The 16,315-nt window shown below is 38.1% G+C and overlaps 1 protein-coding gene across 2 annotated transcripts in view; it reads right to left on the bottom strand.

Moving 5' to 3' along the window:
* TEX2 (Tabersonine 6,7-epoxidase) overlaps positions 1-15,855 on the bottom strand; it is a 51,704-nt gene extending 35,849 nt beyond the window's left edge. The window contains exons 1-4 of one of the 2 annotated variants that reach the window (XM_051210671.1): positions 15,581-15,855; positions 10,529-10,724; positions 9,905-10,218; positions 8,068-9,743 (exon numbers count right to left, since the gene is read on the bottom strand). In XM_051210671.1, coding sequence (XP_051070686.1) covers positions 9,650-9,743; positions 9,905-10,218; positions 10,529-10,724; positions 15,581-15,582 — 606 coding nt within the window. In that variant the 5' untranslated portion in view covers positions 15,583-15,855 and the 3' untranslated portion in view covers positions 8,068-9,649. Of the gene's footprint in view, positions 1-8,067; positions 9,744-9,904; positions 10,219-10,528; positions 10,725-15,580 lie in introns of those variants that run through there. The other variant, XM_051210670.1, reaches the window with a different exon arrangement.
* Between the last annotated feature and the right edge of the window lie 460 nt (positions 15,856-16,315).

A 16,315-nucleotide genomic window follows, 5' to 3' on the forward strand; every position in this document is an offset into this window, starting at 1 on the left:
GGGTTGCATACATCACATTGTTCTCAGCATTTTTAAACAGAAACAACATAAATAAATGTGGTCTTATCATTCATTTTTAGGTCAAACAACATCCATTTCAGCAACAATCGTTCGCTTAATAGGCGTGGATAATGAAAAGACATCGTCTATCACATCGGTGATTTATAAGCACCCTGATGGAGCTTTTTAATATAACAGTTCATAATCCACTGTTAGTTGGGATCCGATCAATTAGTGCTGCCTGACTTCTGCAACTAACTACGATACCTACGACATCTAAAGCCGAACAAAAGCACCTGAAAAAGCCTCTTCCAATAGACATGGAGAACGAATATGTACCACTTCACTACAGCTTCTAATACCAGTAGTCTCTCATAACCAACAGACCTCGACGTCAAAAATTTCCAAAGATACAACACAACCAATTCTATCTGCATTAGTGTGCAACTCTTGGAGAGGGAGAGTTTCAATGGCACATGAGGTTTTTGAAATGCCGGTTCAGAATTTGTATTCGGTCACACCATTCAGACTTTCAACTAGTCAATGACTTCAGTTCGTTTGGACAGGACAAATTTCTACCATAGACGAACAGCTGTGCAAAACAATAGCAAGCATAGGCTGCAAACAAAATTCAATACAAACGTGTATTAGGTTAAAACAAAACACCTGAATCGAATAGGTAATAATAATCTTTTCAGTTGGCAGAGAACTAGGGCATGTTAGTCAACTTCTTAATAATTATTCATTGTCATATTTTTTAGCGCACTAGGACACTACTCGGGTGTCTAGATGCCTTTCTAAGCGACTACTCATCTAGTCTTGACCTTAAGGTCTAATCCAGGAGACAGTGAGACATCAGAAAATGTCATCCTATGGCAGCCAGTGACCAACGATAGTTTTATACTCCTTTTGATTCTTTAGGATCCTGAAGCCCAGGTGTACCAGTGGTTTGAAATCAGGATTTCCCAACTCCCCTAGTTGGATCATCCGTACCCACTAACCCACTTTACACCTCGGACATTCGGTTTTCATTCTGATTACTGCAAACAATACACCATCATAAGACAGTCAGTCGGACTCCCTTAACAGTGGCTATAAACACGTAGCCATATGGGAACATTTTGCGAGGGTCAGCGAACTCTCCTCACCTTACTACGGCATTTTGGGGCTAAAAGTTGCGATGGACGTATGATTAATAAACGACTAATCATTTGACATGATTTTGATGGGGTTTGGTTGAATTAGATATAGACGATCAGTAGAGAACTAAACTATGATGTTGTACTATCAATGTTGGATGGTTGAACTGGGGAGCCGTGGAATTTCTAGAATCATGAAGTGCACGTCAACCTGAATCTATACAGATTCAATGTATTGTTGTATATGGGAAACGTAAATTAATTACATGATAGGAGGTCACTGAACCAAACAGTCAATAAGAGCGCAAATACACGAGATGGTAACACAAGAGAGTGAAAACAACGATTTGTAAGTCGAGTCAACGGAACAGACTAGTTTAGCGCTTCTCGAATGATTAGAAAGCTGAATTCTATTTGATCTAGATATTGATGATACCCAGAACGATAATAAGGGCTTCACCATTACATCAGGAAACTCAGAAAACGTAGCATTAATTAAAGCATCCACCTGAACTACGAAGTGTCTTCAGGAATCCAACTATCCATTCAAACGTATAGCTTCGATTGTTCATTTGACTTTATACCTTTAGTGAGTAGGACTTTGCTGACATTTTCTATAAACGCGTGGCTGTATGAAATCATTTCGAGAAGGTCAGTGAACTCCTCTCATCCTAAGGCATACTAGGGAGCTGAGGGTCGTCTTAGACTGATGATTACTTCGTTATAAATATCTAGAATTTTAAAGTGTTCAGAATGTCTAACGGCTATCCATAGATTCTCAATCAATAGTAAACTCAGTCAACATTGAAACTGTAACTTTATAGTGGAAGTTTGAGCTCGTCCATAACTCAACTCCAGATAGGCAAAATATTTTATTAAAAGCATAGAAATGTAGTGAACAACTACTTATGGTACTTTCTTTCCTATAACTTTAGTGGGTAGTATTAACACCCTAATACACAATTATAATTTTAAATATTTTAAGGAAGAAATAAGCTTATATTTATTATGAAAAGCGAACACAAATTACAAAAGGAAAACATTATCAACATAAACTATGATTTAAAATTAATTTCATAAATTTTTAGTGATGAGTAACTTTGATAAATAACAGGAAATGATGTAACTATAAAAATGCCCTAAAGATATTCAAAACTGCAGTTTAATATTATTTACTAAGAGATTTGAATCAAAATATAAATCTCACCGCCATTCTATTACAACTTACCGTTAAAAAAAAGAATAAACAGGTTGAATGATCATCTACAACTTATGAGAATTAATCAATAATGGCCCGACGCTTGTAACATGATGAGATGTACACTGAGTCTCAAATAGTGAGTTCATTTTATTCTTATGAATATTGTTTAATGCACAGAATAATTTTAAATTTCAACCATAACTAAACGATTTTCACATTAATATGCTCGTCTTGTTTGTCAAAATTAACATGTTTTTTTTAATAATAACAATGTGTATGTATTACGAAACTGACGACGACGACAACAACAACAACAGTATTAACGATAAGGTTAAAAAGTCATTAACCTATAAATTAACATGAGCAATTTAAGAAAAAAACTGATTTCGACACGATATATAATGAATTAATGAGAACTGACCTCATAAACTTAACTGAAAACTATTTTTCTTACAATCAAAGAATATTATAATTAAAGGTAAATTTGATCGTGTGCATACGTGTATCTGGGTGTATATATGATATAATTGTTCATAAATCATCAATATCAAGATAAGCACACACATATGCACAAATAACACGAAATAATTATCCAATCATCAACTAACACTCAGACAAGTAACAAAATAGACAGGAGAGAAAAAACTATCATACCGATAATTAGACAATAAAAGCACACTGTGCTAACCATGTGATCAGATTATAACAAAAACTAAGACTTATGATTTGCTGTGTGAGCTAATAAATATGCCACTCAATAGCATAAACAGTAGTTGCGTATCAGTCGCAACAATAGGTAAATAATATGCTTTGATAAAACACTGGATATTAATTCTAAACGCTAAACTTTAACGACAGTTGAATGATTTAACTCGTAACCAAAATGACAATATCGAAGCGATCCGTACAGGATACACACATCCCAGTAAATACTGATCAAAATTCAGTCTACGATATCAACAACATGATAATTTAAACTCTTTCTTATAATGACATAAACATCAAATACCTAACTATCGGGACCAACTAACTCAGTGGATGCCAGTGCATTAGACGTTTGAAGCAAAAGGTAGGATTTGAGTCCTGGTGAGAGCATCACCACTGGGATACAGGTATAACCTCAGCATCATTGATAAACAGGAAAGATCTGATGCAAATGTAAAGGCAAGGATTGGCAAAACAAGGGCAGCATTCCTGCAGTTGGAGAACATATGGAACTCTAAACTGTCAGCAAACACCACAGTCAGAATCTTCAGTACAAGCGTCAAGACAGTTCTATTGTACGAGGCTGAAACTTGAAGAACTAGTACACTTACTTACTTATGCCTGTTACCCCTCGCAGAGGAGTATAGACCGCCCACCAGCATTCTCCATCAAACTCTGCCCTGACCAATCCTTTCCAGCCATTTCCAGTAGCTATTCATCCTTTTTATGTTTGCTTCCAATTCTCGATGCAATGTGTTACTCTTTCCCGGTTCCCTTCAGGATTCCAAGTTAGTACTTACTTCGTCATGCCGTTCAGTGATTTCAGCAATGTATGTGCTATCCACTTCCAGCGTCTTTTCTTAATTTCCTCCTTACATGGAAGCTGGTTTGTTCTCTCCCACAGTAGGCTGTTGCTGATGGTATTCAATCGACGGACGTTGAATATCTTACGTAGACAATTGTTTATAAATACTTGTGCCTTCTAGATAATGGTTATAGTAGTTTTCCAAGTTTCAGCTCCGTACAGTAGAACCGTCTTGATGTTCGTGTTGAAGATTGTGACTTTGATATTGACTGACAGTTGTTTTGAGGTCCATATGTTCTTCAATTGTAGGAATGCTGACCATACTTTGTCAATCCTTGCCTTTAAATATGCATTCGATCCTCCTTATTCATCGATGATGCTGCCTAAGAAGTATTACAAGCATCATCAAAGAGGTACACCTATTTATGCACAATTTTCTACTGAAGTTACTCCAGATCCGTCGGCCGGATACCATAAGCGACAACCTACTGTGGCACAGAACAAACCAGTTTCCAGCTGATAAGGAAGTCAGGCAAAGACACTGAATGTGGTTAGGAAGCGCATAAGGGAAATAATCAAACTGCATCTCGAAGCAGGAGCTGACTTGGTATCCTCAAGGCAAAACAAAAGAGGCAGACATCAAACGAATGGATGGCGATTGAAAACAACTGGAAAGAGTTGCACAGGACAGAGTTGGTTGGAAAATCCTGGTCGGCGGCTTATGCTCCTCCACGAAGAATTTCGGTGCCACAAAAAGAATAGTAGACTATGAAAACAGATTGTAGACGAATGAATAAAACAACACGATCTCATCAGTGAAGAATAAAAATCTAAATTGCTCACAAATAGATCATACATTCATTTAACTACTACCATACAGTCTGTTTGTTTGAGACCATCATTAATACAGACTACAAATGGGAGTACGAGGACCATATATCTACTGAAAAGTAATTTTTAAAGGAAAAATAGTCAAGAAAACACGTGAAACACTTTAAGAAAACGATTTCTGCGTATTATTGACTTGCAATTTTTTAAATCGATAGTTTAAACAAAACTCAACAATATTAATTCATCAATCAATTAATGACTGAATTTAACAATCGAAAAGTTTATTCACTTCACTAAACCGCCCTAGATTATGTTGTTTGGTCGAATTTAAATATAAACTATGACAGAAAATATGTTTATATAGTTTGCCAATTGAATTAAATGTTTAACTGATTTTTCAAATCGTACATAATTTCTGAAATAATAATAAACTTTCCCAAGTTTATTTTTATTTAAAATCATAGAGGAATATGACTTAAATAAACAAAAAGGTGATGATTAGTAAATATATTAAATATCAAAGAATAAAATAGTAGGTAAAAAGATTCAGTCATAAAATATAATCACTGTATATAGTAAATATAAATATTATAAACTGTTTACGGTTACAGTGTCATTTATATTTGGTAAATAATTATACTCTAATATCGTTTTTTAATCATTGTACAAATTCATATAACAGACAGAAATTCTTTCTATTCTAAGCTGTTTCTTGCATTTATCAGGCTTAGTTAACTGGACATTCCAAATGAAATGCATAGAATATGTAAAAAGATAGGTGGGAATAAAATAAGTAACAGATTTTAAACAATTTGTTAGAGGATTGTCTTTTATTAGTTATCAGACAATACGTAAATTTACCTGTATCCCTTCTACGAGGAGATACAACTTGACTGTTTTTACTTACTTACTTACTTACGACTGTTACTCTTAATGGAGCATAGGACGCCGACCAGCATTCTCCAACTCACTCTGTCCTAAGTCTTCCTTTCTAATTCCATCCAATTCTTGTTCATTTTTCTCATATCTATCTCCATTCCCGGCGTAATGTGTTCTTTGGTCTTCCTCTTTTCCTTTGTCCTTCAGGATTCCATGTGAGGGCTTGTCTTGTAACGCAGTTGGGTGCTTTCCTCAGTGTGTGTCCTATCCACTTTCAGCGCTTCTTCCTAATTTCTTCCTCTGCTGGGATCTGGTTTGTTCTCTCCCACAGTATGTTGTTGCTAATGGTGTCCGGCCAACCGATCCGAAGGATTTTGCGTAGACAACTGTTAATAAACACCTGTATCTTCTGGATGATGGCGTTCGTAGTTCTCCAGGTTTCCGCCCCATACAGTAGAACTGTCTTGACATTTGTATTGAAAATCCTGACTTTGGTGTTGGTTGACAGTTGCTTTGAGTTCCAGATGTTCTTCAGTTGTAAATATGCTGCTCTTGCTTTACCGATCCGCGCTTTCATATCTGCATCAGACCCACCATGTTCATCAATGATGCTGTTGACTGTTCTTAGATTAGGTAAAACCCATCGGACCCAATCTGGACAGAAAAGATTAGTTTTAGAGAAAATGCTGTTGTACTCTCCAGTCAGTCAGCTACAACGTAGGACCAGGCACATATATGCGTCGGTCCAAGTTGCCATACCTCATTAACACAACAAGATGAACACCGGACTCATGAAAGTAGTTAATTCAGAGGTGGTTATAAATAAAAGAAAGATTGCATATAAGGATATAGTACAGGAAGAAAGAATTAGTTCGTAGAAAGAAAGATATGAAGCAATTTTAATCTCTTAGTTTAAGGGAAGACAGAGAGTGTATACACCTACGCCATTGCGATCGATTCTGGATCATGTCACCCAGAGTCTCCAACCATTGGTTACGATAGTCACGCGGACCCCAACCAAGTAGTCTGCATCTACCAACATGGCTCAGACTAGAAGTTAGTGACTTCAAGCACTGATGCCACGTTTTGGTTTGACCGCCCCTAACTTTCTTCCAACCATCCCATACACTAGTCAGCATTGCACGTCATGGTAATCGGTGTTCAGGCATACGTAACACGTGACCCAACCATCTCAGTCGATGAAGATTCACAACCTCATCGACTGATTTACCATCCTTCCCTAATACCCTGCGTCTAACCTCACTATTACTTACCCGGTGATCCCAGCAGATGCCAGCAATATTTCCGAGGCATCTGTGGTCAAATACTAGTAGCTTACGAGTATCTCCTACTCTTAAAATCATCCTGTGACAACCATAGAGGGATTAGTTTAACTAATATAGTATCTAAAATACTAACCTCGATAATTATCAGACGGCTAACTAAGACTCGTGAACTGCAAACACGAGAGAATCAAGCTGGCTTCAGACCTGGTCGTGGCTGCATCGACCACATATTCACTATTCGTCAGGTTCTAGAACACAGCCATACTTATCGGCGTCCGGCAATCGTGGTCTTTCTTGACTTAAAAGCAGCATTTGACTCTGTAGACCGCGAGATTCTGTGGCAGTGTCTGTCATTGAAAGGCGTACCTCAGAAGTACATAAACCTTGTGAAGGCTCTTTACTCGAACACTACCAGTCGAGTCAGAGCTTATGGTGAACTGTCACCTGATTTCTCAACCTCAAGTGGTGTCCGTCAAGGCTGTCCACTTTCTCCATTTTTTTAACTTCATCATAGACCTACTGATGGAAATAACATTCTCGTCTACTGAATTCTCGGGTACTGATCTCCTTCCAGGAGGTCCACTTATCGACTTAGAATACGCAGATGACATAGTCCTGTTTGGTGAAGACGCTGATAAAATGCAGGGTCTTTTGGTAGCACTAAGCAACAATGCCAGAATGTTTGGAATGCGCTTCCCTCCATCTAAATCCAAGTTGTTGCTTCAGGATTGGCTGCGTCAACACCTGAACTAAGGATAGGGAGTGAAGTAGTCGAATGCGTTGACAACTTCACTTATCTTGGAAGTCTGATCATCCTAATGGGTTGGTATCGGACGAAATCTCAGCACGGATTCAAAAAGCTCGTTTGGCTTTTGCCAACTTACGTCACCTATGGCGAAGGCGAGATATCCATCTTTCAATTAAAGGACGAGTATACTGCGCGGCAATCCGTTCTGTTTTAATTTACGGCAGCGAAACATGGCCATTAAGAGTAGGAGATACTCGTAAGCTACTAGTATTTGACCACAGATGCCTCGGAAATATTGCTGGCATCTGCTGGGATCACCGGGTAAGTAATAGTGAGGTTAGACGCAGGGTATTAGGGAAGGATGGTAAATCAGTCGATGAGGTTGTGAATCTTCATCGACTGAGATGGTTGGGTCACGTGTTACGTATGCCTGAACACCGATTACCATGACGTGCAATGCTGACTAGTGTATGGGATGGTTGGAAGAAAGTTAGGGGCGGTCAAACCAAAACGTGGCATCAGTGCTTGAAGTCACTAACTTCTAGTCTGAGCCATGTTGGTAGATGCAGACTACTTGGTTGGGGTCCGCGTGACTATCGTAACCAATGGTTGGAGACTCTGGGTGACATGATCCAGAATCGATCGCAATGGCGTAGGTGTATACACTCTCTGTCTTCCCTTAAACTAAGAGATTAAAATTGCTTCATATCTTTCTTTCTACGAACTAATTCTTTCTTCCTGTACTATATCCTTATATGCAATCTTTCTTTTATTTATAACCACCTCTGAATTAACTACTTTCATGAGTCCGGTGTTCATCTTGTTGTGTTAATGAGGTATGGCAACTTGGACCGACGCATATATGTGCCTGGTCCTACGTTGTAGCTGACTGACTGGAGAGTACAACAGCATTTTCTCTAAAACTAATCTTTTCTGTCCAGATTGGGTCCGATGGGTTTTACCTAATTTAAGAACAGTCAAGTTGTATCCCGTCGTTACCGCAGCTATTCGGTCGGTCTCCCCCCCAGTCTACTACATTGTCCGGACATCCCATGTACCTATACTAATTGCCGCTCTGGTCGTTAGAAGGGACGTCTGCCTCGTGAATTCCGAAGAATCTCGACTTTCACCATGAGGCATCATAACTGTTTTAAGTGAATATCCTTCAACTCCCAGAACGGAGTTCAAATGGTTTAAATGACTCTTTCTGGTTAGAGTTTTTAATAATGTTGTTTTCTATGGGATGACGTTTCTGAACCCATACCCAACCCTTCTCTTCTATCCGAGTTAGAAAGCGACAGTAACTGTAGTAGGGCTACAAATGGAGTTATTTAACTTTCAGCCAAACCTTTTTGTGTGAGTGATGATGATAGTTCACAATGTTTAATTCAGAATAACTGGGGCTATGTTCAGACCTCTAAATTAACATTTAGGAATGAAGTGCCATAACCTTCAAGATTACTCAGCAAAAAATTTAGATAAATGTGGATAACCAATTATAAAGTGCTAGCGGATACAAATAAAAGGTTATTAGTTACATTAGCTAATAACTTGACGTAATCAATAATAAACGAAATGGAAAACTGAAGACTAGCAAAGTGACTTATTGAGAAGATAAAATGATTGTGGCATTATAGTAAGTACTCAACGGCTATCTGAAGTGATAAAACACTACTTTATTGCAATGAACCAATGTTCCACTTTCACCATGTTCATAAAGGAATAAAACCAAAACCATACTACACCATACAGATTAATTATAATATATATATTAAAAAGAAAAAAACAATTGGTGGTACAGTCATGACTAAACAAAATAATGTAAGTGAACTAATTACATCACATGACTCTAATGTGTAAAAAGAGATCATCTAAATCAATAAGATCATACGTATGATATTTTTGAGAAGAAATTCAGATTTTACATTTACTGCTTTTTTTTCTCCATATCTATTTTGGGAGTCATGGTTTGTAATGTTTAACAAACCTGAAGTAAACTGTGATTCTTCCTGTAATTATACGGCTAGCAATAAATGCACATGAGTCAGTTTTATATTAGCTTGAATAATAAAGCTCGCATATGATGATATCGGTATTTGAAACTGTGCCACTAAATAATGCAGAGTCGGATATCATTGTGAGTAATTTTCTACAAAACAAAAGTATAAAAATTAGCCAATCAATCCATAAGCGAATCTAATCCAGAACTTCAAGATATTTCTTTAATCAACACTAAGGGCATAACATCAAGACGTTTTACAATATTCAATATTGACTGAGTCACATGACAATATAGATTAAAAAACTTACTCATCTAAGTCCAGTGAGTTATGTCTGTCATTAGTCCTGAAAACATCGATAGAATTCGGAAGAACATTTGAGTTCGTATTTAGATCGTTATTGAATGAGAAAACACCAAGAGATTCATTTGTCTGTTGACTAAAACTTGATTCATTCATATAACCATGAGTTTCTTTAGCCGACTCAGTTGAATCAGTCAGATCCGTGGGACTAATTGATTCAGAAATGCTTGTTGCTTCAACAGCAATTTCAACATCTAATTTGTTTTGCCCACTAAACTCATCAATATATCCAGTATATGATGTGGAATCTTTGTCGCTTGTCTAGATGAATTGAGAGGAATAGAAGAAAAAATACATATGTAAAAAATTATTACATAATGTGTCAAAAACTAATATGCTAGTGATTTATATAATTAGTTTGATAATAGTCGAATTAACCATCAAAATGTTACTTGCTAAGTGCGGATTGGTTTTTTTACCGATGCTTATTTACAGCACAAATCACTAAATACAACAAGAGGATATATATATATATATATATATATATATATATATATATATATATATATATATATATATATATAAAGAGAGGAAGAGAGAGCATTAAACGTTTAGTCATTTGATAACCTACATGTGAGGATGGTGAATGCACATTCGCTTCTCCAGACTGCCGAGTACCCATACTAATAGTTCTCATTGCTTCATCTAAACCACTAATATCACCATCTTTGTCAGTGAAAAACTTGATTGTTCCAACAGAATCCCAGTCGTGTCTACTTGAGCTACCACGAATGTTTAAACCAGGCAGCTTTGGTTTTTTCGCACTCCTAAACATAAAAAGGTATAGTTAGAAAGACATTGGTTAGTAACAACCTAGTGTTAAAAAAATATGTGACTTTCGATGGAGCCGAAAATCGATCAAGGACTAAGAAGTTCCTTAAGACAGTGATTTCGTCAAGTTATTTCAATCATTATGGTGACGCTAAATACGGAGTTCAATGACTGTAAATATGAATAATAACAACTAAGTAAAATTTTTACCGGAGCATCTGACGAAGATTTTAGATTGGGAAATATTAAGTGAATGTTTCAGGAGGAAAAACTAAACTACAAATACTCTTTGTCAGCAAAGTGAGATATGTGATGTGAATAACAGGGTCAAAAATACATGTGTTGAGAGTTTTAGGTTAAAAATGCTGAGAACAATGTGATGTATGCAACCAAAGTTCAAAAGTTGTGCGTCGCAAAATGACGAGGCATGTGTTCAGTGTGGATCGGACTTTAGTAGTGAAGAGACACAATGTTGGTGCAAAGCGAAGCAAGAAATTCCTTGACTTACCTTTGGTGTTCGTTGTCGCTTACTACAATACTTTTGTGGACACTTGAATCTGTCCTTAAACCATACAGGTAACGTTGAACAGAACAACTTAAGCTACATTTAAGCCGAATACGTTTGGTTGAAATAACAAATTTATACACAATCTAATAATCGTTTTTGAGTTACCCCACTTAATTTGTTGAAAGTAGTGCTTTGCTCCCAAATGCCCTGGTACGGCCGAGAGTGTGGTGAGTCTGCCCTCCCTCTCGAAATGCTCTCACACGGCCACGCGTATACAGCCTCTGTCAGGGAAGTCCTACTCATTGCCTTCTCTAGGCGGGGTGTTGTTTACGAAAATGAGAGGACGAAAAGCGAATGTCCGATGCTTTAACCGGATCCCAAACCAATGGTGCACATGGGCTCCAGTATCCTGCAGGAACAAATGGCGTATGAACCAATCGTTGGTCACTGGATACCATGGGACTGCATCTCCTCACGATGCTCCACTGCCATGTAGGTTAGACCTTTAGGTCAAATGCTCGGGGTGTGGCCCCCTAAGATAACCACCTGCTTCGGTCCGGGTACCCGGGCAGTATCACAGCCCACATACAAATAAAATGAAAATGACGATATTTACTGAGAATTCTATTCACGCTTCGATTAACAGTCAAACAATTCACATTATTATTATTTACCACGTCACTTATTCACTCTCTTATATTCCCACTCTATGGTGGAAACTCGGTTCTATCTAAACGTTCTCGAGTCACTGCCTGGTTGAAAATTGTATGTTACCACCGAATATGAGTACTGAAGCAGTTTTAATGAAACCACGTGCATCATTCAAACTGGCTGCCTTCAACCTTCGCACACTTATGCAGGTTGGACAACAGATAGGGCTGGCTATGTCCTTAGAAAGTCTTAATATCGATGTCTGCTGTCTATCCGAGACCCGTATTCAAGACTCTGGTGAAGTACTACAAATTCGCTCTCCACCTGTCGCTTAGAAAAGCTTGTCTCACGTGCGTCTATACGGGGACTATATGGCATCTTCGTCTGGTCTTGCTGGCGTTGGTGTCGCACTGAGCGCTAGAGCTGAGGCAGCACTAATCGATTGGATCCCCATTAACAGTCGGTTATGTGCTGTTAGAGTAGAGAGTTCCATCAAAGTGAGAAGAAATTGGAGTGAGAAACGATGTCTTTTCATCATCTCCGCTTATGTCCCGACAGATTACAGCCCGGATGCAATCAAGGATGAGTTTTACCACCAGCTATCTGTTCTTCTCCAGAAAGTGCGTTCGACAGATATTATAGTACTAGCCGGAGACTTAAATGCTCAGGTCGGGCATCTAGGCACAGAAGAGAGTCGTTTAGGTGGCCGATGGGGACTTGTTGGTCGCAGGACAGATAACGGGGACCGTCTACTGCAACTGTGCACAGACTACAACCTGTTTCTGGTTAGCACTAACTTTCGGCACAGTCATCGCCGATGTGCCAGCTGGCGTCCTCCCTCTGAATATTAAGCCTGGACTCAGATTGATCACATCGCGATCAGCTACCGCTAGTGTGGTTGTGTACAAGACTGCCGCTCCTTTTGGAGTACCTATCTGGACTCTGAACATGCCCTGGTCTGCGCCGACCTTACCTTACTTTTCAGTGGCCAACGAAATGACCGCCACCAACGGAATGATATAAGTTGGTTGCAACTTCTGTTGCTAGTGAGTATCGAATCGAGCTAGCTTCTAGGCTAGCTACCATTCCACCGAAAAGTATAGATGAGCATTGGTTGCAAATTCATGACGCCATGAAAATGGCGAGTAAAGCCGCTTGCGGCTTCGCGAAACGTCTCGCTTATAGGCACTGGGTTTTTTCAGGCTCCTTACAACGCCTTGAAGCCCGTCGGTCTACTCCGGGTGACTGTGAGTTTGACCACAAAAGAAGACTGTTGCGTAATGAAATCGGGCAAATCTTGCGTAAAGTGTTTGTAACTTCCTTGACTGAGAGAATTCCTCTGGTTGTACCTTTTCGTTTCCCCTATTATTATTATTATTATTATTACGCTACCACACACTAAGCTGTGGTCATTATTGTTTTTTTTATACACACCTTACCTTCTTTTTCTCTTCCCATTCTCATTGTTTTGTGTGGCCAAATTAGTAAGAAGTAACCTCCAACATTGCAGTTGGATGCAGTCAAAGATGATTTTTACCACCAGCTAAATGATTTTGTCATCGGGGCGCATCTAATAGGTACTGCAGTGCTAGTTGACAATTAACCCTTGACGTAGGTTTTGAGTTACTCAATACTTGTAAACAATTTGTATCGTAATATTCAGGTAACTGGAGCTGGTTGAAGGACTCAAGTAAGTCAGACCATTGATCTTGCTGACGGGTGTCAAACAGCATGAAACCTAGGTTCAAAATTCCGTGTAGATTGCCTCAAAGCATCTAAAATACCAACACGGCGCATGCGATGTCAAATGCTGAAACTATTGTCGACGTTGCATCTTTATATGCAAAATCCAATCAGCTGTAAAAGGACTAAACAAGTACAATATCGGTCACTACTTGGTGGTTAATCAATTACACATTGTACTTCATTCGACAACGTGAAGATTGATTGGAAAAAGTGGGTGTGCAATTTATGACAGTTAGTCAGCCATACTCAACGTAAACCTGATACATATGTGTCAGTTTAAATTACCATACCACATCAGCACACTGAGTGGTAGGAATAGTAACAGCATCAGTATTAGTAGTAGCAGTAGTAGAAAATACTAAATATCGAGAAAGATAAAGAAAAGTATAAGATTTAGGGACTCAGGTTTTAAGGGAAGAAAATAACGTCAATCCGAATCAGACAGTCCACTTGTTAATGATTTCATGGACTGATAACATGTTTCGTTTGACCGACCCTAGCTTCGTTCCAGCCTACTCCTATACTAAACAATATCACTCTCCGAGAGTATACGTAACGCAAGTCCCAACCACATAAATTGATGAAGTTTCCAAATTACTAACATTCATTTATTTACTTGATTATACCACATCACCTTTATTTATCTCCTCAAAACTTCATTCTCTGATTAGCGTAGCTTATATTTATCTTGGATTCTGTTTCCACAAACCAATGTCGTTAAATAAAATAAATGTTTATGAATACTGTGTTAACCACCCAAGGTTATGTGAACAAGATTATAAGAATAAATACAAACTTTACTAATGAGAAGTAACAGGCGTCAAAAATCACAATATTCTACTTAAAGCCTATGGAAACCTAATGAGGAAGTTTTTCACTCTACATTCTGACCAATATCATACATTGAAAGCCTGGATTATCCCGTCATTACAGCGAATTAATTGCAGCATTAAGACAGACAATATAATAAGGAGAACTGGAACCTAGAAATCAAAGCTTTCTGTGTGGTTGTAATTATTCTTACTAAAACCTTTGGGTTAAGCGATGGAGGTCGCTTTAAAAAAAAACAGTATAAATAATAATTTCGAAACGAAAACCACGGTGATAACTTTGTGTTGTTGACTATAAATCTTACTTCATTTTAAGGATGGGCGGCTATAACGATGACGAAAAAGGCACGTTCGGAAATACGATTCTAGTCAGTGTTACAAATAGACCCCATAAATAACTAGTTATCATCAATGGTTTGTTTCGTAGTTACCACTCAGAAAGAATGCATAAGTCTAGATAAAACACTTCTTGTAAAAAAGCAGATTACCACCTGTTGAGTTACCTTTATTTTCTTCCTATGATTGACTGACCGCTTTTAGAAAAATTGACCTCAAGAGAAAGATTTACATAAAGAACTAGGCATCTGAATTAAATATTTTCCACCAACAAAGCATAGTGGTCCCAAGATAGGTTTTTCATGCGTACATACACAAGTATATGGTATACAAAAACCTAGGGTGCTTGCCTGGCACCTAGCTATATTTATAACAAGCCAAATGCAGAAAAAATATAGACGAAGTGACAAGAAACTTTATTCAGTGTTATCAGTTCAACCTGATCAAAAGCGACAGACCCTACGTGAAATTCGGTACATCACGCTAGCGCTTTGTTTCTATTTCATCATGATTCCACATATTCTGTGCAAATATATGCTGTGTATGAGGTTGCGCCGAATAGATAGCCCACCCAGTTCCCAGCCCAGATAACCTCTAGGCCAAATTTCGACCACGAAGCTACACGTGCACCAGTCTACGATATTTATCCGACGTACAAACACTAGCCTAGATCTAACCTGACACAAACCCATTAGCTAATAAGTATCATGTGTTAACACATGACATTACTATCCAACAGGAGCACATGACACAGTAAAGCCTGAATTACATGATGACTTACATTTATACGTGGTAATAGTTGTCCTTTGTATATAAACAACACATCACTGTATATCTACGTTCAGACAGAACGTTTCGAACAGAGGTAACGCACACTAGGTTTGCCCCGCGCACTGTTTACCTGCACCAATAGCTCTAAAACCAAAAATACTTTTCGTCGCGATCTAATTTTTTACATTTTCGCTTAATTTATACAGTAATTGTTACCAACTACACGTTTTCGTCCAATTCGGCATCCGATTCTTTTCGTAGACTTCAAATATCACACTGGTTACGGCTCATCAGATATACCGCTTCATATATCACACCATGTTCTGCCTCATATTGCTGCGATATTAACAGCGCTTTTATATACCCGCTACACACATTTACAAACTGTGCTTTTTAACTCTACCCGGTCAATCATCCATCATCATCTTGAACAGTGTCCTTAATTTTGGAGTTATCTGTCTGTTATCAAAACTACGGAATCATTTTTAAGCCTATCGACCAAACAACCACCAACGAATTTCAAGTAACTCTCGTGTCATCAATACATATTACATTTTATATGCTACCAGCTTATTTTTATATATTTACATCCTCATAACATGACTACTGATCGAGTATGGCTCTTCTGAGCGACTACGAACTTTTTAAGCATTCTTATGGATATAGGGCCTAGTGGTAGATGTTGTAAGTAGGTGGTGCTATAAGCCCCATTTTTTCGTTTGTTTGACATAATGTGTGTGTAACG

This window comes from Schistosoma haematobium, chromosome ZW, assembly GCF_000699445.3.
Source record: "Schistosoma haematobium chromosome ZW, whole genome shotgun sequence".
NCBI lineage: Eukaryota > Metazoa > Platyhelminthes > Trematoda > Strigeidida > Schistosomatidae > Schistosoma > Schistosoma haematobium.